This window comes from Rissa tridactyla, chromosome 1 (assembly GCF_028500815.1).
Source record: "Rissa tridactyla isolate bRisTri1 chromosome 1, bRisTri1.patW.cur.20221130, whole genome shotgun sequence".
NCBI classification, from domain to species: domain Eukaryota; kingdom Metazoa; phylum Chordata; class Aves; order Charadriiformes; family Laridae; genus Rissa; species Rissa tridactyla.
In genome coordinates, this window is record NC_071466.1 from 74,367,832 (window position 1) to 74,394,781 (window position 26,950).

The following is a 26,950-nucleotide window of genomic DNA, read 5'->3' on the forward strand; positions in this document are numbered from 1 at the left end:
TAAATTCTAATATAAACACCTGCTGGGAAAAAGAGGTGGCACATTACCTTAAGCAGCTCCTTTCACCTTGAAGTTACTGCTAGTTATCTTCCCAAGTTCCATTCACAGAGAAGCAGGCCCTGGCATGTCAGCCGCTTAACTACTTACTCTTTATTTTGCATGCAGTAAGAGACTTGTTTGCCCAGTTACTCAGAAGGAAATTGCATACAAATCCAAGTTGAACATTTCATGACCTTGCGTGGTTCTAGAAATACCCAAATTTTAAGAACAAAGGAGTTCCAGAAGGTTCTTCTTTCAGAGATCTACATCTTCAAGCTTCTGCTGGTGGCAGCAAGAAGACAGCCATCTGACAGTTCTAGAGATTTTGTTCACATAGCGCAAGCTGAAAAAGTGGTTGCAGTCTCAATTGCTTATTTAACACTCATATTTTGTTGCATACAATATTTCCTGTAGCATAAAGGTTTGAACTCAAATTTAGAGTTCTTATTCTTTTAAAGGATGAGTCCTGATAAAAATCTGCTGCTGTAAGTTTTAGGCAGTGCCACTGAGTCATAAGTAAATTTACGTTGCTAGTGTCTGTTAATGCTTTTTTGTAATGGAAGGGTTTATTTTTACCTGGCTTCAGCTCAGATGAATATATGTAGTCACTGGGGCTTGCCTTACTGTTAATGAAGGGAAACAGGCACCCTAAAGGGACAGATAAATCATATCTAAAAATAGAAAAGTTCTTGTTCAGACCTCTACAAGAACAGTGTTACAAAGGTATGGGTGTAGCATAAACAGCAGTAGCTGCTACTGTGCCTGACACTTGGAAACTTAAACAGTGTAGACATTTTCCCAGCATTTTGCTATCCAGCAAATAAATTTTCGAGTGGGTGGCACTGTGTAACCCTGAAAACAATTTCTAATTCTCCGCTGCTACACAAACCCACACTGTTGAGAAGCTAGGTTTCATCTGCAGTGAAGTTTCTGTTGACAAGGGCCCTGTGCACTGCAGATTTTGGCCTGAAGGCTATCACCACCAAGTGGATTCATGCACGCACAAGTTTAGAAAGTATCAGAACAGAATTAGAGCAGACAGATCTTGAAAAAAGCAGTATTTATTTTAAAGTACAACCCAAAGTTGTATCCATAAGAAATGCACAAGGTATCTTGTTTCTTCCACAAGTCTTGGCTGTGTGCATTTCAGTTCAACTTAAAAATGCATTCAGGTTTACAAATGTACAAACAGCACAGAAAGTGTATTACAGTCTCAACAGAATGCTCTTACATTCAGCCATTTTGCTCTTAAGGTTTTGTGTTGGTTTCGTTGGTTTTTTTTTTTGTTTTTTTTTTTTTTTTGTTGTTTTTTTACATTCTTAGAACCTGTGTTAACAAAGACAGCCTTATCTTAAAAAAATACTCTGCATTTTAGCACAAAGTGCCTTTTGATTTTAAATTAGAACTTGGAGGATAATACTGGAAAAAATTTAAAAACCCAAACTGGTACTTTTTCAGAAAAGTATTGCATGCCAGGACCATTTTATAGTTCAAATTGTTTCCGAAATAACGATGGCAGATGGTAAAACATGAAACCAGTGAAATTGTTCAGATTTACAGGCTTCAGCTGTAGTTGGGATTTGTGACCACACCCAGACTCTGTCAAGCTTATCTGCAATCTCACACTACCATATTGCAGGACAGGCTTTAAAAAGGAGCAAGTGATGGAAGCAGGACTGGCAGGGAGGGAGGGGAGGGGAGAAAGAAAGAAAGCAATGACCAGCAACAGCCTGAAAATGATGTTTCAAAAATTTGCATTCAGAATTGTATTATGACCCAGGTAAGAGTTCTTCTTTCCTTTTGCTGAACTTCAGTTTTCATGAGGATAGTGTGAATTAGACCAAGGATCTGAACTTCTTCTTCCAATTGTTGGGCTCCAAATTCTCCAAGGATTGTAGGTCTGTCCCATGTCTTCAGCAGGATTGGCAACGGTGGCAGCAGCGGGCGGAGGAGGAGCGGCAGCGGAGTTTTCGCTACCCATCAGATCGATGCCTGACAACGCATTTGTTGGAGTGGTGAAGGGAAGGCCACTGTTGAGATTACTTGACCAAATGGAACTGCTGAATGGAGTGGTGGACCACAGGCCACTTGGGTTGCCAAGGATTGACTGCAGTAAAGACAGAGCCAGGTAAGTAGCAGTTTGGCAGCCTCTACTTTCACCTTGCTTACAGCCCCCCTGAAAGAAAAGTACCTAAGAAGCAGCAAGCCTGCTGTGGAATGCCTTCCGTCTTCACTGCAACAGGCAGGAAGAGAGACAGACTCTCTCCTCTGGAAGTCCAGAGACTTCCAGACAAAGTAAACTCCCTTTACTAGAGCTTGCACAGAGGAACCACACTACGAATAGTCACCAAACACATCTGGTAACTGAATGGGCTGCAGAATGCAATTACATTCCAGGCTTTTAAGATATTTTCCTTTGAGCTTATACGTCCCCACACCATTACTGATTTAAGCACTACTAGTATTCAAGCTTTAACACGCAAGGGCCAAAAAGCTCAAGCTTAATCAAACTAGTTAGAATGAGGTAGATAAACATGGTTCACGACTTGAAAAAATAACAAAATTCAAGTTGCAATGGAAGGTAATAGCAAAGTTTATTCCTTGATCCTTTTTTGTCTGTTTGCAAACTTATCTCCTTGTATTCAGACATTATCTATAATAAATTGTACATTTTGGATAAACCTACCTGTGTTCAGCCCCACTGTACCTCCCCATATTCCCAGTATATACTTTTTCCCCCATCCAAAAGTTCTCCAGATGAGAGGGGATTAGAGAACTGGCCATTTGTCATGGAGTTCCAGTAAATCTCTCCTGGTTCAGGACACCTGGAAGTCTCTGACAAATGGTCCTGGTGCAGGTGCAGGTGTGCTGCAACACGTCACAAATGCATTTGGGATGCATAGGACAGGTACAGCAAGCCTAGAGAACACATGCAGAAATGAACAAGGCCCAGGTTGTGTCAACTCTTTAATTTATTAAAGCCCAAATAGTAGCAAGCGACAAGCAGAAGAATCTAACCCATGGTGTGGTGGGAAGTGATACCCGGAAGCAGCCAGAGATGGAGATGAGAAAGGTTAGCATAACTTTCATGCTAATATTAGCACAGAACCTGCTACATGTAGGCTTAACGCACTACATACCTCAGCACCAATAGATTTAATGTACATAGGCTGTAAATTCAATTTGCAAATATACAGTAAACTTGATACATCCAAAAGGTAGTGGACTTGTTGAGTAAGTGCTGTAAGGTACAAACATTCTTATGTTTGGATTTACTGGGTGCAGACAGGGCATCCCTTCCTAAGATCTCAGCCCTCAGATAATGCACACTAAAGGTTAACCAGTATCAGTGTACTCTGCATCTGAAGATTAAAATAAAAATCCCTTTAGAATAAAGTAAACAAGGTAGACCCTGCAAATGTCTTCACTTCAGGCTTTTATTTTCTCCCCTGGAATGCAGCTGGTATGCTGAATCATACCTGAAACTGGTCGGACACTAACACATTACCCAAAGCGTCCTCACAGAATCTGACACCGAGGGCTGGACAGGAGGTTTTGAGCATACTCAGGGGTTAACTGGGCCAGCGTCATTAGGACTCTCCAATGTCACTGAGAAGTTGAGCCAAACCAGGGTCACAGTTTATTACTGTTATATAAATAAATAGTTATATTTAAGCTATACAAGCATTAGACTACTAAGCCTACAGCAGGAAACACTAATTCTGCTGCTCAGACACCAACCCTAGCACACTAAAAGTCCACCCTATTTCCTGCTGTGGGCAAGCGCCAGGAACTATTCCTACATTTGGGAGAGCCTGATAGAAAGATAATTGCTGAAAAAGTGGAATTAACCAGGAAAGGCACGGCAGAGAAGTGTACCTTGGGTTAGACTGCTACTCTTTTTCTGGTGGAGAAAGGTAAAAAGGGTTGCCAGCGCTACACGCGGGGAAATGGAGGAAACAGGAATAAGGGACTGTGGTTAGAAAGAAACTTGGGAAGAAGTCCCAGCAATGCGGCAAGGCCTGAGGGGAGACAGGCCCCAGAAGTGTAATTTGATTTAGTACCGAAGCAGAGAGTTACACACAAAATGGTAAAGCGAGAGGAACAGGGAAGGAGGATGATCAAAATCAACTCCCCCAAAACGTTCCTAGAAAAAAGGGTAATACAGAAGCCACTATACAACTGCTGTTTGCAAGAACGGCTTTGGCTCTTGTGCCAGAAAGGCGAAGAGGACAGGGCTCTGGCCTGGTATCTGCTCCTTTCTCTAGCACTTAGAGCAAGGAGGTTCAGTAGCAAGAATACGTAAGTTTTCCTGTTCTGGCACACCATGAGCACTTGAAAAAAATCACTATCATTAAAAAGGCTTTAAACACTTCAGTCTGTTTGCTGCTTCTTATTTGTTAAGCAATCTGCTCCTTGAATAAGCTCCTAAAATGCTTTTTGTCTCCCCAAATCAAAGTATTTAAAGGGAGAGACTGAAAATTCTTCTACACCATTTGTCTGGCTTCCATCTTGATGCTTCCTGAAGCACACTTAGGGTATTTTTCAGAAGCAGCCAGGAAACAGGTTGGGAGCTAGAGAGATTGTTCTGGTTGTCCTCAATCCCTCCTCCTATCAAATGCTGAGAAATCTGCCCTCCATGTGACCAAAAAGCAAAAATCTCTCCTTACGCAGTTTTAATGACATTACAGCTACAGTTGTAACCTCGTGACAAGGGCAGGATCAGTGAGTGTGTGTCTATAAGAAGCTGTGTGACCTTCTTCGGCTTCCCCTGCCCGCTGTATTCCCCCCAATTCCATCTGAACTGCTACCAGGTGAAGTAAACACTGCCTCTTACTCACTACAAAAACATTTTCAGAAGACAAGATGAAGAACGATTTCAGCTGGCACTGAAGACAGCTGTTGCGACGTAAGTTTTATTCTGACAGAAAGGGAGGTACAAGGCTGAGAGACCAGTGCTACAATCTGTGTAAAACTTGGGTTTTTTTTCATCTTCTTTGGCTATAGTCAAGATCTCCATCAAAATCAGTTGTCAGTTTAAGGGCTTCACTTTTTGCTCAGTCTTTTAGTGTTTTTTTTTCTAAGCTGAAAATAATATGTTTGAGGCTTTTTACTTTTACGTAAGTTTTTTTTAGACTTCTTGTTAATGTACAAGTAGGTGCAACACTGGACTCAGGAAGCAGAATCAAACCCTGAAAGTTATCATATTGGCTACTTTGAAACTATCCGTCAAACTGGAAGTGACAGAGGCAGTGTCCAGCCATGGCACAGGAGCAGAATGGCTCTTTCCACAATCCTGAGGCAAGTGGGAATGGAACCACACTTTTGTAAGTGCTGCAAGGTGCTCTCGTGAGAAGTATTTTTATGTGAAGCAATTTACATGGATTCATCATCTGCAGGTGAGCAGACTAATCCCTCTTTGTCCAACAGTCATTTCAACTTAACTGCACAGAAAGATGAATACATGTAGCTTCCCCTTTTCCTTTATTCTTCAACTGATATTTTTCACCCAAATTTAAAAATCATCTAAACGAAATTAGATGGCAGATACAGAACAGGTTGGTACTCAGAGTGAATACTTACTGCAGTTGTATGAGTCGGGGAACTCGAGCTTGTTGGCCAGGAGGGTACAGAATCTGTAGCTGAAGGATCCCAGATGGATGATGGAACATTATTGAATTCACTCCAGTTTCTCTGAACATCCTGCCCGTAAGCAGATCGAGCTAAACCAAGTTTGCTAAAAACCTCTAAAAATAAAATGAAATAAGACTGAGTACATTACTCTTCCTCTTTTTCCAAGAGCCACAGCAGACTAATACTCTTCATAGTAATTTCCCATGTTTTTCTAGCACGTCCTGCTGCAGTGCAAGAACCGAGATTAGAAAAGGTCACGCAGTAATACAGATCTCATCTCACGTGCCCTACATCAGACAGTGGCTACAAAGTTAGAACCATGGTTATAGTGAGGAAAAAAAGTTACACGCTTACTGTGTATAATTCAGTATCAACCTATGGATCTGTTTGATTCCTGGTATTATTCACCCAGAAGCAAACAGTTGGGGAACGAGGCAGAAGCACAGCAATACTGCGAGTCCTGGCAGTTCCTCACAACAAGTGAACTGCAAGTGGAGTAAGCAACCCAGCTGAAGGAGCCTCTCGTAATTGCAGCGCTCGTTTGCCTTGCAGCACTCCCCACCCAGGTAACTCCTGGTACAGCAGGCGGCGCCCGCTGTGCCCCAGCCCAGACCCCATCTCTGCTGGAGAAGAGGGCAGCACCAGCACTCGTGGTTTACCTGGTCCCTGCACACAGAATTGATCCCAGGCATCTTGCTGCCGTCCCTCAGAGTTGCTGGTGCCAAGTGCTGCTGCTGAAGATTAAAGAACCCCACAGCAGCAGCTGCTATTGATTGTACACCCCCAGCATTTTTTGTTAGACATACAGTAGACAGCATTTTTTTCAGGAGACATACAATCCATTTTGCAAATGCCACATTTGAAGTTTGCTTTGCTTATCATCTTTTGCAGACACCTTAAAAAATACCATATCATGCATCCCCAAACACGGTATACAAACCTACAGTAAGCACGCAGAACATCCATGCCCTACAATACAGCCTGCCTGCATCAATGCCCACCTCAACAGTTTACCTAAATATTTGAATACAGGAATTAATGGCTGGTTTTAGCATGCATCAGTTCATCATGCAGCTATACAAACGCTAGAGGAAGACACAAGAGGAAAGCAACGTGAGGGATGGGCCTCAGTTACAGAGCAATGGTTTTGTGCAGGCGTTAAGTGCTCAGGAAACCACAGGCCCAGTGGCAATATCAAGAAATTTTTCTGAAACAAAGAACCTTCAAAACCAAGTATTTCCAAGCCCAACAAACACTCTAAAGAGTTTCCACTAACTCACTGTGGGCTGAAACACAGAATACACCACCAAATTTTTAACACACTTTCCTAAATATTGATCCATTCTGGGGACCGGGATGGGAACACTCTGTGTACTTAGACCTGTGGAATGGAGACACACCATTTCTTTACCTGCATTTGTATATGGAAAATATTTGAGAACAAAAACTCACCTCCAGTTAAGTTAAAAGAATGTCCAAATGCAGAGAATGAGTTGAGAGGTGTGAAGTCGGGACTGCTGGGATTGCTGATAGGACTCCACAAACCCGAACTAAATATTATGGAGTAACGGGAAAGCAATACACAACTCATTAACACAGTACTGTTGACAATATTAACTTACTGATCTATATACAAATGTATATGTATGAACGTATGTGTGTGTATATATGTATTTATGGTGATCAAGAGTTAGGAAATCAGCTTATTTTTGTTTTAACAAAAGATTTCAGTGAAATATCATTTTTCTGTGTATACACCCATCTTGGAGAAACACACTGCTATAGACAAAATGCTCTTTAATTTGTAGGCTGAGCTCCAACACAAACCTGAGAGTAGCTCTTTTGATCAGTTTTTCAGAAAACTTAAAGGGTCTAAGCCATAGTGCAGGTTTTTTTGACAAGCAGACAAAATTTAGAACCGCTCAGCAGGGATACAAGTGCTCACACTCCAGCTTGCGGGCAAGGTTCTTGGTACTACATCTGAGTTAACTGGAACCAGCGATAAACATTTACAAAAGCAAACCAAAACCGTACCCACAAACTTTGCTCAGAAAAGCAATTCCTTTGCATATTGAAACTTGAATTCAAGTCTCTTTCCTATTCCAGAAAGGTTACCAGATGCTCACTGATTTTTACAACCGAGACAGACGTGCACTGCCAAAATATGTCAGAAAAGAGAGCATGCCTTGGGGAACACAACTGAGCACACTCTGTTCTGCTCCTACTCGTAACGCAAAGTCCAGTGATAGTTCTGGTCTCAGTGTTAAAACTGGGAGTGAAAGATACTGCTGTACAGCAAGATATTCTGCCTGTAAACTATTTCAAGCGACCTTGGTTCATGCTCCTCAATACTAAAAGAGTGAAGCTGATTTCTCATTCTTTGGATGTCTGGGGAACACAAGATTATTGAGTTATTGGTAATGGCGGTGGTGGGGGGAGTCCCATCACATCCAGAACATCCTGCTTTCTACTTCTGAGTCACTTTTAAGTTCTAAACCTTTTTTACAAGGTGAGAGAGGCTTTGCCCAGACTTTAAAAAACAGTTAAAAAAAAAAAAGAACCAAAATTAATTCTGTCACTACCTTCAAAATGCCATTAAGGGCTTACAATCTTCTTTTCTAGGGGCCTAGGTATTTGCCTAGAGAATATAAAAATTACCTGTCAGAGCCATCACTGTCAACAACTGCGTGGGAAATGCTGATATTGCTGGAAACATCCATCTTGCTTGGAGAAACCTTTGGTAAACCACTGCCACCTGCAAAAATATATAATATATAAAACGAGTAAAATAAAAAAAAAACCAAACACGATATTCAGGAAATATTCAGAAATATTTAGAACTCCAAACTGGTTCTAGTACCTGGGCTCTTGTCATAACCTGCAGCTACAGCAGCAAAAGTAGGGTTACCATTCCTGCCTGGAAGAGAAGCTGCCTTTGCCAGCTTGTGTTTGGTACCATTAGGCTGCTTGCTTTTCATTTCACTTAAAGGACAAAGAGGAAAAAAAAAGAAAAGAAACAAGATTAAGGTTTTGGACTTCAGTAGTTTGATTTTAAAAAAGCAGCAATTTAAGCTAGCATTCATGAAAACGTTAACAACAGCTCAACAGTTCACGTAATTGCGCATTTTTCCAATCTACCAAGTCATAAGAAAACCCAGAAAAATATAAATAGCATGGGGTAAGATATGCACGGTAACAATCTGCAAAAAAGCAGTTTCCATGGGAAGAGGAAATAGGTCTGAGAAAAAGGAAGATACACCATGTGAAGCACATGGGTTCCACAAGTGTTCCGTGCTTGGGAAATCAGTAGGAGGTGCGGATTTGGACTCACTTGCTGCAGCTGCTGTTCACAATGCTGCTGTAAGAGCCCCCTCGCGCCCCAAAAGCTAAAGATGCGGGAGGAGGAGGAGGAGGAGATGGAGAGGCAGGCGTCGGCGAGGGCTGTCGCTGTTTCAGGAAAGCATCTGCGTTCAGGGTTTGCAGAGAGAGTTTATAAAGGTTGTCCGTAGCTATAAAGAGAAACACAAAACACTTTCCTGTAGTATCTACTTTAAAATGAAGGTTTCTCAAATGTCTGCTATCCTTTCTGTTCAGATTGAGGAATGACAACAAAGGCTGTTCCCAGTAACTGCAGAAGTAGCTCCTCCCCTATATTCACCTATCATTATTTAGGTTTACTACCTATTTTCAGAGAGATTGTATTGCAATAAAAGCACCAAGATAAACTGATTTGTACGGAAGAAAGAACCTTTCTAAGCGAGCGCTGTGGAGAGAGATGACTTTATGTTCGCATGCAACGAAGAGGAAGGTGATTTGGTTCCCACACAAGGGACTTATAACGCAACCAAAAAGCTTTTAACAGCGCCCCACGCTAACCACTGCATTAAGGTGTTTTCAGTGTTTCCTCTCAAGGACAAGTCATGTAATTAGTTTCAACTTTGACTGCAGCAGACTTGACCACGCAAAACCCCGTCTGCTCTAGAAAATACATTTTGGTTTTGAGTTGTAATTCTCATTTCCTCAATCTCCCCAGCAGCTTCTGAATCCTGCCCATCACTGAAGAACTGTGGAAGGGCCCATGTTCTGCCTATGCTGTTTTCAAAGCTCCCAAATCGTACCAGATGCCATCAATGAGGCCCACAGAAGAAAATGGGAACACAACTATGCAGTGAAAAAAAGACAGGAAGATGTATAAACAGACCAAGCCTACCTACAGACATTCATTGCAGAAGACTAATTCTGTCATCCTCTAGCGATTACTTACAGCTGCCAGCTTTGTGAAGAGGCACTGAGTCCCACTCTGGGGGTGGAGAATCCTTTTCGCCTTCTGAGCTGCTGGTGTTTCCTAGCTCCTGTCCAGAACCACTGGGGAGAAATTTTGCTAATACTGGTGGCCTGCTCTCCATTAACTTACTGTTCAGACCTATTAAAACACAAGAAGAAAAGCAAGTCCATGGATAGTAAACTGAACAGCTTTCTTCTCAGAGCAGACTTAGAATTAAGCCCTCAAGAGGGATTACAAACAACCGAATAAAACTCACGAGGTATTTATAAAAAAGAGCCTCACACTACCTCTCGTTTTGGGGAGGTTTCTTGATTTAGACCCATTCGTCAAAAGGTGCTGTGTAGATATCTTGGATGGAAAGGTTTTGCGCTGCTTGTTTTCCAGTGGGGGAGTATAAGACAATTCCAAGGAACTAAATGAAAACAGAGATACACTTATTTTTAGGCTCTCTGAAATCCTCAAGAGGAGATTTTAAAAAAAATTTTATATACCTATATCTATCTATATATGCATCATAAAGTTTTACGAAAGACTAGTCTCCTGTGGCTTTCTTGTATCAACCTCATGCTTGTCTTCAAAGCTATTCGTAAGCAGAATTTTATATTTCTCCTATATGCAACCCCACCCTTCCTAGCTCTGGCTCATTTTCTACCCACACTGCTCTGCACATTTATTAGGGCTCACTCACCTTCCAGGAGAAGCTTTCATCCTGGAGCTCCAGGATTATAGAACCTTTTTGATTATACAGAGGCAACAAGAGATGGCAATTGGCATTTTTCTGCTCTGGCCCCCCACCGCTTCCTTGTTAGATCACACGCTCCTGATATGCTATTGCCCTCAATGTACAGGATCATCTTTTACTCAATGACGTAAAACTATTCAAACCCACCACCAAATTACTTTGGCTACATGTTCTTCTTCAGCTATTTGATTATGTCTCTCAGACTTTCTAGGGAGGAACTATTTTACCCATTTCTTGCAGAAGAACTCCAAACCAGCTCTCACTGGGGCCTTTGAACACTATCACATGTAATGAACTTGAGATTTATATGATAAAGGAAAGTAGATAATGGTAAGAATAAATAAGATAAGGAGGAGACTTTGCCATGCAATGTTTTCAGAAATACTTTGAAGAAAATTAATTTATACTAACTACTAATCCCAGTTAGTCTAGTATTAATTACGGCAACAGGGAAAACACAAGCCAAGATACCATGCCTCGGTTTGGTAAAGTTTACTTTTGTGGCACTTGGTCACTGATCTGATTTCAGAATGTCAGAACACTATTTCAGACTGAACTAGATATAGTAAGACTAAGGTTATTTATTTTTCCCCTTTCTATCATCTGCAATCAACCACCTGTCAGTAAGGGAAAGGGACCGGTGGCAGCAGCAGCCCCCTTTAATAACATACCCAAGACTCTGATCTTACTCTACGATACAAAAAAGGCTGTAATTTCACCAAGGGCAACTGAAGGCACTCATATTAGTGCCAGTTTACTGTGCTGCCACTAGAAGCTCCTGTAGAAACATTAACCCTATTTTGTGTATGTCATACCTGTTACAAAAAGCTGAACATTGCTTAACCTGTTTTTCTTCTCTGGATTCAGTTCTCATTTATGCACTGTATTCCCATTAAATAATTTATTATTTACAAGCTTCATATATTCCCTGGTATCAGGAAGGAAGAGGAAGCTGCTTAAAGGTATCTGCTGTTGGCATTAGCCAGACTGGCAGCCACAACAGTCAAACACACAGATTTTTATCAGTCCATCTTCCATTCAAGCACGATGCCTTCTCTAATAAAAAGCCTTTGTTATGCTCACCTGGGTTTCACATCTACAGGGATTTCTTTCTTGATACTTGTTAGCAGTTTTTTAGTTTTCTGTTTTACTTGGACTATTTCATTTTCAGTTTTTTCTGGTATAACTTTTCCCTTTTGTTTTTCAGGTTCCTATAAAAGACATTATAACAACATGTTGATATTCACGAAAAGTAAAGCCACATATATAGTACAAAACGAGCTGAGGAAAGAATGCTAGTCAAAAACATAAGCATGTTCACAGCATAGAAGGTATCTTTTTTACTACTAAGTGAGTACACCTACAAAACGTGGTATCTATTTTTTTCCTATTTGGAAATCGAAAGGTCTAGCAAATTAATGAACTTCAAGCAGATCTGATGTTTGCAAATACACAGCTCCTCAGGCCACGGCCTCTAAGACTCCTCTAAGACTCCTTTAAAAGATGCTCACTCTGTACTGAGACGGCGGTCCAGGCAGTCTAAAGCAGACTCTTCAACAAAGCAAAGAATGAGCAACTCACCATTCAATTTATTTTTTTTAACCACACTTCTAAGACTTTCTGAATATAAGCATACTGTCAAATAGCCATCCTGAAAAATCAAAGGTGATTTTCAAATGAAAACTTACTAAACCATAACTTCTAAAATGTATTACATGGACTTCTCTTTGTTCCCCCAGCTAGAATCCCTGTCTTTTCCAAAGTTCCATTTTAAAACATGTCAAAATTTAGGCTTGGTTTTCTTCTCTTTGTGATTACCTTTGCTTCGTTTGGTTCCCCAGCACATGCTTTAGGACAAAATATTTGTGGCAACCTGGGCACTACACAAATTGTTAGAGCTTTAGTTTATTACCTAGAAGCATGTAGGCCAAATGAGTAAAATAAAGGTAGGGGTACTGTCAAAGGTAATTAAGTTAACTACCTGCTGACAAGTTACCACCAGTCAACTCATCCTTTGTAACTGATGAAATGCACAGTTTCAGCACACACCTAAATTATTGAGTAAAATTAGTGTCCATACTTTTGTGTTTTATTCTGCAAATAGAACAGGCCAGGAGCGTGCGGAGAGACAATCACCACAATGCTGCTGACAACTGGTGGCTTATTCAAGCCACAGTCACTCAGGCACTTTCAGTCCCGAGACTACAGGATTCAGGACTCATGTTCACACTCGCAGAGGAGCAAATTTTATAAAGAACATAGAAACGAAGGCAAGGATTGGGAAAGATGTTTTTTAATTAACATTCTTCCTTTGTTAAGTATGATCATATATGAAAGCTGGGGGTGAGGTGGGAGGAAGAGACCGTATTCCTGCTCTAACAGGTGACCCACCAGCCACACAGGAGCCTGCTTTTATGAGCAGTGCCGTACCTCTTTGAGAAGTGGTTCTGTGTCTGGGTTGGAGGTTTCAGTTGTGGTTGAAGAACTGTCATCATCTGCCAAGGAATCCTTCAGTTCATCCTCCTGTTGCTTTCCTTTCCCTCTTCTATCCTTTTCTTCCCGCTTCTTCTGTGGCTTAGCCTTGCGCTGAAGTGTTTTCCCTTTCCCTAGGGAGATAAGGATGCTTCAGATTCTCAGCAGCAGTACTCCGAGACGGGCTAAGTTCACTTCATTTTAGAGGCTAACCCACGTGATTAAGCCTCTCAAGTCTGTCATCTGTTATGACACACCAACCATTTACAGCCGCTTCACACCAAATGTGAGCAATAGCATCACACCTGAAAAACCCTGATCTCCACCATCGCATTTATGCGCCTGAGCCCTACCTCCATCGCCTCTCTATAGACAGTGGGCACCTGGCTACCTATAATTCTTCTCTGCTCTGTTCCTGGCATTCCTTTTAAACACCTTAGAATCCAATTTGACAGTTTCACCATGCAAGACTAGATTTAAACATGAACTTCAGAAGTTGGTACAAGCTTTATCATCTGAACGAATGAAGAACAGAAATAATTAGCATGCTTCTGTTAAAAAAAAAAAAAAACAAAAAAAAAAAAAACCAAACAAAACCAAACCAAAACACCACCCAAGAGTAAGAGAGTGGATGAGAAAAAACCACCAGTAGTATTTGTCTAGCAAAGACGTAAAAAAACCAAACCCCCAAACCCAGAAATTTCACACCCCGGTATACTTTCTCTCCCTGACATATTTTATTCTTTCAGAGTGTACTATTCTAAGAGGTATCACTAAGCTGAATGTAAAATAGTTTGGCTTGACACGTTCAAGTGTTACTGCATCTCAAAGTAGGGAAAACAATGTGTTAAACAGGCCAGGAGAGTTTTAATTAATTATCTTGAAGCAACCCACATAAATAATGCTACTTGAGCAACTGCTTGTGTTTTCCCTGTAATTTCTACAGGTTAACTGAAATGTAGCATAGTATAAGTTCAAAATGTAGAGGTTTAAGAACCTTCAAAATTAAGCCAAAAGTCCTGGCTTGCAAAATAGGCAGGATTAGGCTTCCCAGGGAGTAAAAAAGTTATCAAAAGAGCATCAATATAGAGGCACTGCGCGTGTGCTGAGTCATCATTATCTTACCATCGCCTCTTGTTATTCTGTTACAGGATGAGAGCATTCACAATACTCTTACATCTTTCACTAGATGCAATAAATGCCTTTACCAATTAGACCTTTCTTAGATACTGCCCTTCAGACTAAGCAGTCTCATTTATGCGCTGCACAGTGCCTGCATACAGCTCCCAGCATGGACGCAAGAGTTCACTCAAGTAAAGGCTCACTTAACCTGTGCTGAATAAGTGGATTCAGCCTCTCCTGGGATTTGTACCAGCTCAATCTGGAACTGAGTCTGGAAGCACAATGGTAGCTGTCATATTTTATTTGGCAAAATGTTCCTCAGGGAAAGTTTGTACCAAAACATAAATTTGCCATCAGTATTTTGGCAAATATTAGATATATATCAAAGGGCAGTGCCTTCAGACTTTGTTTTCTTCAGACAATGTTTTCAGTATCAAGCACAACAATAATACTGGAGATAAAAATATTCTTTTTTGTGTGAATGCAAATAAAAGAGTAACTACAAGTAGATCTTTGTATGGAAATTTTCTAAAGGTCGGCTTCCAGCTTATCGGGGATATTCTGGTTTTACCTCAAGTGGCCGCATTCTAGAATTTGCTTCAAATTTAGTCAATATTCAGGATTGCTAAAATGTTTAATGTTCAACATCAGAAAATATATGCAAAATGCTATCATGACATAAAAATACAATACAAAGCAGCTGTTTAACAAAAAGTAATTAATGCAGCCTCTGCAGCAGTCTGCTAGGACCTCAACGTTAAAAAGCTGAAAGAGAAGACTATAAAGACAGGAATCCTGCGCAGGATGCTATGCCAGCCAGTTTTAGTCCAGAAGCTGCTGCTTCTGCAAATATTTGTGACTAGCTCTAGCTATTTACCTAAAGACAAATATCAGTGTGTGTATGTAGATCCAGATAGATAACGGAACTTCCCCTATGGTTATACGTTTTTAAAGAGGGCAAATGGAAATGGGCAAGTTTTATTTGATGCACTGAGCTTCTGTGAGTCAAGTTAGGGTTTACAGATAACGTTGTCTGTTTGTTTGTAAAGCTCATCCAAAAAGAAATCTACATGCATAAATACGATGTATTGATCTAAGAAGATGAAGAGGTCAGGAAAACTATCTGGATTGCAAAATGTAACATTCATAATATGTTTTGCAATACAGAGTATGTTTAAATATTCAGTATACCACCATGTCAAAGCCCAAGTGATGCAAAGCCTCTGTAACAGGAGGAGAAATGTGAATTTATGAATTTGTAATCAGGAGAAAGTTACAAAATGGAAAAGTAATGCCAAAAAATGGAATCAATGTAAGTGACTAAGAACTAGGCATTTTAACATCGTTTAAATTGCTTTTGAAATTGATAGGCAAATCAATGGAAGCACCCATCTCAAGAAAATGCATTTAAATATAGTTGAAAAAAAAAAATGTAAACAAAGGTCTAGCAACACTTAGAAGCAGCTATTTGCTAAGACAAGCTCCAAATACACCGACTGCTAGAAATTGCTATAGGTACAAAAAATGTTAACATAGGTACACCACATTATTTGCATCAGGAATATGCTTCTGAAACCAAACTCAGTGGTCCCCACATGCTGTGTAGCAGCTGCACTGTACAGCAGTACTCGAAAGCAGGAGGTTCCTTTTCAGGTTGAACTACAAATGGAAGACACGCTCCAGAAGTGCTACCAGCCCTTTCAGGCATTCCGTACGTGGACTGGATCAGTCCACCGTAAATCTACTCCGACGGCCCCATAAGGACGCTGCACCCTCACTACCAGCCATTTTGCTCTCCAGAGCTCCAATACGGCGCTATTTGTTAACACAGACGCTGCCCATGAAACCTACACCTACAGCCATGTCATTTGCCAGAGTACCACTAGCCTTTATGAAATGAATACCTGACAAACTGATCATAATTCAGATTAATTCCCCCAAACACAGCCTCTCATCTAAACTAAAAACAAAACAGGACAGAAATAAAACAGCTTATTTCAGCAGGATCCCAAAACCTCTCATCACTTCAGAGTCTCCACTTTGAAAGTTCAGATGCATCACCACATCCACTCTGAACTAATTAAGAACTATCTGCTCATTACTCCTTAACAGAGTGAAGCTTTCCTCTTTGGTGGGGCGTGATCATACAGATGCCTCAGGCTTTAGATGCCATCCCACCGTTCATCGTCTTAACTCCATCCCTAGTAAGCAACACAGTATCAATACAGTTTCTGTACAACAGTGTTGTTAGAAAAAAGTGAAAAAAAACATTTAGAAATAAACATATTAAGATTAAATTTATAACAACGTAACTCTGGGACACAAGTGAAATGGCTAATACAAAAAAACAGGATTAGAAGGCCTACTCTAACAAAGTGTTATAAGAAGGAAAGGACATATACTTTTAAAAGTCTCTACGTATCTAATGTACGAAATTCAATACATTATTTTAAGCATTCGTCAACTGAAAAGATGCGTAAACAATTTAAACTCACTCTAACCTCATGCGAAGATGAATGCAGTTTAGAAACACAGGTGCCATAAAATTATTTGCTGACCACCTGACATCAAGGATTTTTTTACATCTGCAAGTCTGGGCATGAAGAATTCCATTCCCAAACAATAGCACAGGGGTTTACAGATATCTCTCTCTTCCTCCCCCTGCCTTTCTCCCTGTCTCAGTTTTTATAATACACTAGGATAAACTTCCTTTTCCTTCCCTCAGTCCCCAGCCCCAAGTAAAAATGATGGAGGTGGGCGGGATGGATGCTAACCCAAAGGCAAAGGAGAAGCAGCCAAAAGCATCTTTCTTCTTCAGGGGGTCAGATGTCTAAATAGGCACACTTGCTTTCATCAAAATGTTCTCAAAATTTTGCAGGAAGGATCACAACGTGGTACTGTACAGAGAACTTCTCTGCCATAAAAGAAAGGAAGTGTTCAAGACACGGGCACATACAGCCGGGCAGGGAACAGCTGAGAAGCTATCACTCTCCACGCTATGAAAACATGACCTTTACAGTTGATTAAATCTTGTTCTGTGGCTTACATAATGAATCATCCTGTTAAAAAAAGCAGCACTGCATTACCTTTGTTTTTTGCTAGTGGAGATGGGGGCTGCTCTGTAAACACATCTGGGGAAGGGGATTCTGGGTGGTCAAAGTCTTTTTCCATAGTTTCTATGAGCCCGGTGAGATCCGAATCCTCCGAGCTGTGCCTCCTGCTGCTGGCACACTCGCCGTGCGATGGGCTGAGAAGCGGTAGCTGTGGCAGAGCACTTTCAGTCTGTTGCTCCTGCTGCTGGGGCCCGGATGCCGGGGGTTGCTGGAGGGGCTGCTCTGCCAAAGCTGGTGCCGGCTGCTGCGCCGGCTGCTGGCTCTGCCTCGGCCCCTTGGCTCTTTTGCCCGCGGCGTGAGTCTGAGCTGTGGCACCTGAATCCAAGGTGAAGGGGCCCGCTCTGCTCACGGACTGCATGGAAGCCGCTTGTGCTGAAGTCCTATTAGGTATGCTTGAACTGGGTTTGGATTTGATATTTTCAACATCAGGTGCATTTCTATTGCTGTGAAGGTGTGCTGTTGCATTGCATTGTTTATGATTCCCTGCACTGGATCGTGAAGACGAACTGCCCGCTCCATAGATCCCTCTGGATGAACTGTGATTAGAATCCGATCCAAGCGCATTCAAGCTGGAAGAACAACAAGTGTTTAAATATACTCTACAATGTTTCCATTCTTCCACAGGAGAAACAAAGCACTGTGTGCAAAAGAATCCTTGAACTACACTGTTCTTGGCGTATAACCAACAAAATGCCTAAAACTAGCTTGACAAGTCAGTAGCCTTTACCGTTTCCTGTTCACTTGCTCGCTGTACGCGCGAACACACACAGTAAAGTGACGGTCAATATATATGGTGGAAGGAACGCTGAAAGGAGATTTTTTTACAACTGAGGACACCAAAGGTAGGAACTTCTGGCCTGTAATTTTTCTGCAGCCTACACCTTTCATTTTCAAGGAACATTAACAGGAAACTTAACAGGGTTTGGTTTTGGTTGGTTGGTTGGGGTTTTTTTCTCTTTCTTTTTTTCCAAAAGATGAATATTCCTTACAATCATTAAATCCATCTTTTTATTCAAACCATCTTTTTATAAGTAATGAGAGGAGCTTTATTCTTTCACCTATTCTAAAGAGCAGTATTACCTTCTTATTGGCCTTACACCTAAAGGAAAAAAAAAAAGGGGGGGGGGGGAAACATCCCACACAGAACCCAAACACATACTTACTTTACATCAGATGAAATTCCAACTATTCTCCTGAGATCAAGTGGCCTTCCCATATCAAAGGGAGGGTTTGAGGCCTCAAAGGACAAGCGTCTCCTAAATGGCTCCCATATTCCTTGAGCTTCTAGATAGGCTGTTCCAATTACCAAGAGAAAGAGTACGCTGCAGAGAAGACAGGCAGTCATGTAAGTATTTCTCAGTTTTGAGCATTTTAAGGTTAATGAATCTAATCACACAAGACAAAAATTTTGTATCTTGTACCGAAAAGCTGAAAACTGCATCCAAACCACAACTTTGTCTGATAGAAACATAAACCACAGAAGTTTAGCATGATATATACATCACTAATACTGAGAATGGAAGTTAGATGCAAGTCTGACATGCAGCTGTGAGGAATACTAATCCAAAGGGGAAAAAAAAGATATAATTAAAATATTAAAATGACATCCAAGCGGTCAGCAACTCTCACAGCTCCTTGGTGCAATTCCATTTAAAAATAATGTAGAATTCTCTGTAGAGAATTGTACTGCTGCTCAGAGAAGTAAATTTTAAGAGCATCATTTCAAGGAGTTTTATAAGGAGCTGCATGTGCTGCAATACCGCGTTCAAGAGTTCTCCACTTACATAACGCACTGCAGTGAACTACATTTTTGAATGAAGCAATAAAACCACTGCAGAGACCTTCATCACAGGGCCATGGATTTCATCTTCTAACAGGTGGGAGTTTTGGGGGGGGGGAAGGAGACACAATGACGATGACTAAAGCTTGCCTTGCCTATTACCCTGTAAACTTTATGCAAAAAAGAACTTTAAATTAGCAATTTATGTTTCTGTTCTCCCCCCTGTTCCGACTGTCAGTTTTTTTAAGTCAAGTGTATGAAAACCAGCATCGATTCACACAAAAGGATGAGATACCTCTTGCTTAATTTTAGCTAAAAGAATCTAGTCTAGATACCTTCTGAGTTTTAACCATCACCAAAACTACAAGCAACTCTGGAAACCAACTCAGCTGGTGATAGCTGGTTATCAGTGCTTTTTTCCCTGCCCCAGGGATTAAAAAGGATTCTAGACGCATAACCAGATGGCAGAAGGTAGGAAAGATAAATTTCATCCAAGATGTTAACAAACAACAGAAAAGTTAAAGAAATAGGGGAATTCTTCAGACAAGCTTACACAAACTCTTACTCAGAAGAGTGACGTTCCTTTGGGTCCCATGCTATCAAAAATGGAATTACTTTTGGGATGTAAGGAATAAGCTATAATCTTTCATGATGCAATTTGAGCATTTCACAAGACTGATACCACCAAGAGCATCACATCTCTATCAACCACCGTGGTGCTACAGAAACTGGGGCTGGAGTGCACTGGGTTTTGGTGGGCTGGGGACACTCTTCCCCCTCAGCCCCACAGAGCTCCCCTCGCGCTATCAATGCCGGGCTCCGCAGAGGTCGTACAGGGCAGGCTGCAGCAAAAGGTCACCTTGAGGGCTTCTCCTCTGCCGCTCTCTGGGTATGGACTCTGCTCTCTCTATGTAAGCCAACTGTGGTGTTTTGATAAATGAATATCAGCTTTGAAATGAAAAACAGAACAAATCTTGTTTTGTGGTCTTTTTAACTGCAGTTTCTGGTTTTGGTGTGGTGGTGGGAACAGTGGTGGTTCAGGTTTTTTTTCATTTTAAAAAAAATATTATTGAAAAAAAGAAAAATGTAACTAGCTTAAAGCGGTCATGTCATTTAAATTACAAAACAAATTAGTGTGAGGAAAACCACACACCGGGGAGTAACATGGTCTAGACAACCAAGAATGATCTTGGTACATCCCTCTTTTCCCTCACAGTTTGATCTTGGAGCACACACATGCTTAGTTGGTAAGCTCTTGAAAAAAAGGGCTATCTCCTTTGTCATGTTTGTACATATCCCATCCAGTTGGACTTCAAAACTTAGAGCCACAAGCATGGTACCGATCCAAACCAATAGTGATTTAGGGAAGGCAGCAATAAACACCACCTTATTAAATTAAAAAACATGAACTAGACAAACTCATAGAATTGTTCATTCCTAGATATTAAGGGCAGCTTTGCAACAATATGAAAGTAATGTTTTAGTGGCAACTAGCAAAGCCCTACGTGCTGGCATCCTAAAAGTTAGAGGCTGCCTGTGCACAGGATCTTTGGAATATTATGAAAGGGTTACATAAGGGCTCTTCTCAAGTTTGCTGCTAATAAGGATGTTTTGTACTTGCAGGAAAAAGACACAGTGAGGGAAAGGATTACTATTCTGTATTCTTTTGTAAAGTCTGATTAAAAAAATATGGTACACAAAGTTATCCACGCAAACTACACTTACAAGCTGACAAGCATTATTCACTTTGTCAATTAACTAAAGAGAAACTAAGCTTATAAATTTCTAGCAAACATACAGAAGAAAACCACTTAAGTACTTACTCAGCACTTCCCTAAGCAACTCAATATTTGTTGGGAAACAGAATTTCCTAAGTAATAGAGATTTTCTTGTTACTTAGGAAAATGCAGTTTCCTAAGTAATACTGCATTAATTAAGAAAGTGCTGAAGAGTCAAAAAAGAAAATGAAGCAGGCTCCGACTTTATCATCTCTACTTCTTTTATTAATCCCTAGAAGGAAAGATAGCTTAACTGAACATTCAGCATGTAATATAGTACAGCAACATGGAAGAGACAGTATCTTAATATGAAAAAACTCCATAATGCAGGAATATTACCTATCTGTAATAACGCTTTGGATTTGCAGCACACAGAAAGGCCACTTTTTCATCACAGGCAGCTACAGCAGCAATTCATCTCAGACTAAGATATAAACTTAACACTAATGAAAAAGGAAAACGACATTTGCTGTTACTGATAAGTAACAACTTTACTGATAAGTTTCTATGCTAGGGTTTTCTCTGGATAAAGGCAGCAGGGGAAAGTGTCTCACACCCAAGAGATGAGCAGGGACACATTGTTTATAACCTCAGATTTCAAATAAATAAAGAAGGGTAGAGGTTAGACTAAGAAAATGCAGTGGAATTTTCAACTTGTGTATCAGCCAGTCATAGCTAACGGACATCTGTTTGCTGAGAAAAAAAGTGCATTAATATGCTACTACGTAACCAGCGAGTGCACAGTGTTGCAAACAATGCCCTTCAGGTTCTCAGAAATCCTGTTATTAGTATCACCAGTTGTCTGTCACATACAAGTGGCAGCAAGTTAAATTCATCCAAGGCATCTGCTAAGCTCATTACAGTCACCGCCTCGTATCTCTCTAAAGCACAATGCTCCAGAAGGATGCTTGAATTTCTATGGGAATTCATGGTTAGCAGTGCTATAATACATAATTTGATTCAAGTTTGGCTTAATTGTTTATCAAAAGCCTACACATTATCAGGGTTAACAGGAGTATCTATCTCACTTAAGGAAATAGGCCCACGCAAGAAATATATTATTTTGTCCTCAGTTTGAGCAGAAAGTCAGTACTCCTCAGCCTTAAACTGTTCACATTCAATCCATAGTAGCATTTATTAATTTTTTATTAATTAATTGATAAAATATTAATCCATAGTAGCACTTATTAGTTTTTAATTTATAATTTCTCCTTTTCCACCTCACCCTATTTTATTTTACACCAATTAAAGCATGTTCTGAATACATACATACTTTTCTTCAAGCTGTATTCACGCAGCGGTCGTTGGTGCGCATATACCAACAAAAAACCCCGTACACACACTACCTCATTATTCCTGAGATGATTATGTACAGTGCCAATTCCCAGTTGGGCCTGGGTAGCGCTTCTGCACACGTTGCTAACATGTGATATGGAAGGGATGCATTCAAGATAAATATGAATTCAGAGCCTCCCGCAGTGATGAACTTTAATTCACGTATGACTCTGGAAGCAGTGAAATCAGGTGTAAACCTGAAAACAAAGTCAAACACATTAGAACTTTCCATATGGACAGACAAAAGTTTGAAATAATTTATATTATTCATAAATTAAAAAAAACACAACCACAGACTACACCGATTACTGCCATAATTGCCAAACATTTATAACAAATAGCCCTAGTAGTACGACTAATAATCATCCACGCAATTAGCCTAAAAATGCTTATGAGCATCTTTCAAATACCTCAAGATGTGTTTGACTAAGTCCATAAACACCTACGCTTAACGCATCTGACACTAGAGTATCCCTGATACCCCTGTGGTGGTTAAACCCCAGCCAGCAACTAACCACATCACCACTATGTTCCCATCTCATCACAAACTATGACTGCTGCAGAAACACTCGTGAAGTTACACTGGCTACAATATCTCGCACATCCTTTTACAGAACAGAAGCATCTCTCAACTTTTCAGATATTATATTCTGAATAGTTAACTTTACATCAAAGCAATGTTAAAAGATCAGGTTTTGGTGCAGAGATCTTTTACAATAAAAATTGACAGAATTAAACAATCATTATCATTAAGGCAACAGACAAAATGCTCAAGATTAAAATGCTGTGCATTATGGTAACAATCCTTAGTCTAAAGGCTCTTTTCTACATACTGCAATGCACCAAAAACGTTTGCAAATCTCGATCTCATGCACATTCACAACCCAAAGGAAGGAAATGCATAAAAAAGACATATAGTAACGTTATGCCAACTCAGTAACATATACCTTACTGGACAGTAATAAAAGTAATACGATAGTCAGTCACAAAAACTTGAAGTTACTTAAAAATCAAATAGTTTTTGCAAAAAGAGAAAAATTTCATGTTTTAAGTTGCACAAAAAAAGCCCCAAACTACGCAAAGCTTAAGTAAGAAACCTCAGAATTTAACCAACAGAAAACTCAGAAACAGAATAAGGTATAGGGAATTCCTAATGTAAAATTCCATTTAAATGTAAGAAAAAAACACTTACAATATGACAATGTCTTTAGAGGCATTGGCACTTAGTGCAAACTCATGACAGTTAACTACTTTAAATCCATATCCTTCACATGTATAGCCACTGATTTCCATAGTTTTCACATTAATCTGCAGCTGCCCCGTATTTTCCACTTTAAATGTTCTTCTCAGCGTGAAATTCGGTTCTTTGTATTTCATTTCTAGAAATAAACAGCAGAAAGTGGTTAGTGTTATGCTAAACAGATCTCCTTCACTATATTCATGTTCTATGGTAGAAGAGAGCTCTGTCAGTATAATAGCAGAAAACGGGACTAGTGAGGCCCATGGAAATATTTACATAACCTGCAGAAACAGATCTCTGAAGCCAGATTCTCATCACTGTCAAGGTAGGGCACTTGTACAATTCCAGAGCACTCTTAACTCATCAGGGAAAAAACACAGACCCCAAACCTCTGACTGCACTGCTGCCTCACAAAAAAGAAAAGCATCCAAGCTGTAAAGTTCTTCGATGCACTGCTTAGTGTTGTGGTAGTCTGTGAAAAGTTCCAGCATGAAGAGAATTAAAGCCTATTTTTTGTGTCTTAAAAATAAAACAAAAATAAAATCCAGAGCTGAGCTACACGTACCTTATTAGCGAAAAAAACCCAAAGCAAACCAAAAATCCCTAACCCACAACATGTAAGACTAAGCTTTACTAAGCTTTCTTAGTCATCCCTTGAAAAAAGCAGAATAATCTCAGATAATAATTAACATGGCACTTTACAAACATGTCTGGAAATCTGCAAAGTAACAAAGCAGATTTTAAAACCAAATACAACTAAACCTCTTTTACCACTTCCTTTGGTAATACAGGTAACTCTCAGCTCTTCGCTGGGAAGCAAGCCTGGGGGTGCAGAGCAGAAAACTTCTCACCCCAGAGTAGAAGCTGGCTGGGATTTAGTTTTCATCAAGGAACATGCCCTGCCTTTTTCCCTGTTGGCTATATGCATACAGATTCCGAGGGTGTGAGGGAAAAGAAATATATATAGAAAGTTGCATCTCTGATCCAATTTGACTTAAATTTAGGAAGTAGAGATTATCCCAGTATATTTACCAGGATCTTTACCTCCTCTATCCTGAATTTTAGTAGATGAAGGGCTTTTGTTTCATCTTTCCTAATTTTCACATGAAAATGAAAAAGGTAAAATATTTAATTTTCTGCCTAAATGAAGAAGCGATTTTAATGTACTTAAAGTAATTAAATTTCTGGGACTCTAGAACAGGGGAAAAAAATTTTTCCACACATTTCAAATTGTGCATGCAAAACGTAATTTCTTTTCTGTTCAGCATAGTAGCTCAAGACGTACTCACTTTCTGAACAGTCTTTTAATAATGCTTCTGTGATTTTAAAGCGTAAAGAACTTCCTGCACCAGGAGGTTTGCCTGCAACCTTCAAGCTCTCAGTCGTTCCTTGTCCTTGTACCATTATGGCATCTATTACAGTCAAATTATTTCTGTGTACAAAGAAAAAAGGGGAACATTCATAAAAGGATTACGCAGTCTATTGCTCCTGCAAGCTTCTCTATAGACCATAAAGTTATATCCCAAATCTGGAAGACAAAAATGTAAGCAGTTCCACAGATAATTCCCCACAATATGGAAGTCAATAGTGGGGATCTCAAACATAGTGCCTTCCAAGACAAAAACTTAAGAAATTACAACACAGCATGCAAATAAAAACCCAGTGAAGTACTAGCTAGAATTTATATTTCATCATCATATTAATGTATCACACCTCATACAAAAGTGAAATAGAGCTCTTTACTAGAAAGACTGAACTTGCATTGCAGCGTGATCTTGCAAATGGCATCTATAACTAGTGTCCCTACTTTCAAGATAGTATAGCATGTATTTAAGAATTCAAGTCTCCAAGCACTGGTGGATGAAAAGCTGGACATGACCCAACAATGTGCACTTGCAGCCCAGAAAGACAAGCACATCCTGGGCTGCATCAGAAGAAGCGTGGCCAGCAGGTCAAGGGAGGTGATTCTGCCCCTCTACTCCTTCTCTTGTGAGACTCCACCTGAGTACTGATCCAGCTCTGGAGGCCCCACCATAAGAAGGACGTGGACCTTTTGCAGTGGGTCCAGAGGAGGGCCACGAAGATGATGAGAGGGCTGGAGCACCTATGCTACAAAGAAAGGCTGAGAGAGTTGGGGTTGTTCAGCCTGGAGAAGACAAGGCTCCAGGGAGACCTTATAGCAGCCTTCCAGTACTTGAAGTGGGCTTATAAGAAAGATGGAGACAAACTTTTTAATAGGGCCTGTAGCAACAGGACAAGGAGTAATGGTTTTAACCTAAAAGGTTCAGACTAGATACAAGGAAGAAATTTTTTACAATGAGGGTGGTGAAACACTGGAAGAGGTTGCCCAGGGAGGTGGCAGATGCCCCATCCCTGGAAACATTCCAGGTCGGGTTGGACGGGGCTCTGAGCAACCTGATCTAGTTGAAGATGTCCCTGCTCATTTTTGGGGTGGACTAGATGACCTTTAGATGTCCCTTCCAACTCAAACTAGTCTGTGATTCTATCATAAGTATAACAATATATTAGGAAGTATGTACGGAATACTGTTTAACTATTGCAAAACATATCACAATTGCATTTCAATTAAATCTTTCTCCAGACACATATGATTCTACAATTACTCTTGTAAAAGCAATAGTTTCTAATTGACAGCTGATCACAAGTACAATCTTGTATATAAATAAAAAACATCAGAAAAAACTCACACTCATTTTGGAAATATCTATCATACCTGATAACAATTAACGATGAAACAGTTTTATTAAAAACTGGAGTGAACTTTACTTTGACAGACTTTCTCTCACCAGGTTTTAATATTAGGCTTAAAACCGAATGACGAGCCAGGCCCTTTGTAAATCCTACTGTGCTCTGTAGTGGCTGGACCTTAAAAGAGTGGGGAAAACAAAGTAACACTTTTGAAATAGGAAATTTTTACATATATTCGATAGAAATGATATTACTTTAGTGAGAAAACAGGTTTGTCATAAAGAAGTGTACTACCCAATGACATATACTGGGGTTTTTTTAACCAAAAAGTCCGATAGCACAAGAGTTTCCCCACTTTGTAAACCATCTGTGTTTATTAAGAAGCAGAAAAAGATAGCAAGACAGAACTGAGCTAAACTACACACATGTGGATCTGGTAAAACTCCAGTAGATGAAAGAGTTAAGAAATTCTTAAGTGCGTATTTTAAACTCTAAATTAGCATTAAACTATTATGTAACATTTTCTACCCTCAAAATATTCCATTGTTAAAACATTCTTAGAATATCTAAAGGGGAAAATGCAAACTTAAAAGAAGAACTATTGAAAAAAAGTGTATTTTGCTAAGTTTGCCTTTAGATAATGTGCAAGCATCCAATTGCTAATCTACAGCAAACTGCAAATGAAGGGGAAAAGGTGTATA

At 40.1% G+C, this 26,950-nt stretch overlaps 1 protein-coding gene across 2 annotated transcripts in view; it reads right to left on the minus strand.

The window, feature by feature from the left end:
• Window positions 1-1,082: 1,082 nt before the first annotated feature.
• The window catches only part of TMEM131 (transmembrane protein 131), a 107,510-nt gene continuing 81,642 nt past the window's right edge, over window positions 1,083-26,950 (minus strand). Inside the window, exons 26-41 of one of the 2 annotated variants that reach the window (XM_054189326.1) lie at window positions 26,275-26,426; window positions 24,830-24,972; window positions 23,493-23,679; window positions 22,312-22,497; window positions 18,571-18,729; window positions 17,381-17,976; window positions 13,131-13,306; window positions 11,784-11,911; window positions 10,246-10,370; window positions 9,938-10,096; window positions 9,005-9,182; window positions 8,534-8,655; window positions 8,332-8,428; window positions 7,126-7,223; window positions 5,623-5,786; window positions 1,083-2,146 (exon numbers count right to left, since the gene is read on the minus strand). In XM_054189326.1, coding sequence (XP_054045301.1) covers window positions 1,850-2,146; window positions 5,623-5,786; window positions 7,126-7,223; window positions 8,332-8,428; window positions 8,534-8,655; window positions 9,005-9,182; window positions 9,938-10,096; window positions 10,246-10,370; window positions 11,784-11,911; window positions 13,131-13,306; window positions 17,381-17,976; window positions 18,571-18,729; window positions 22,312-22,497; window positions 23,493-23,679; window positions 24,830-24,972; window positions 26,275-26,426 — 2,967 coding nt within the window. In that variant the 3' untranslated portion in view covers window positions 1,083-1,849. The other variant, XM_054189367.1, reaches the window with a different exon arrangement.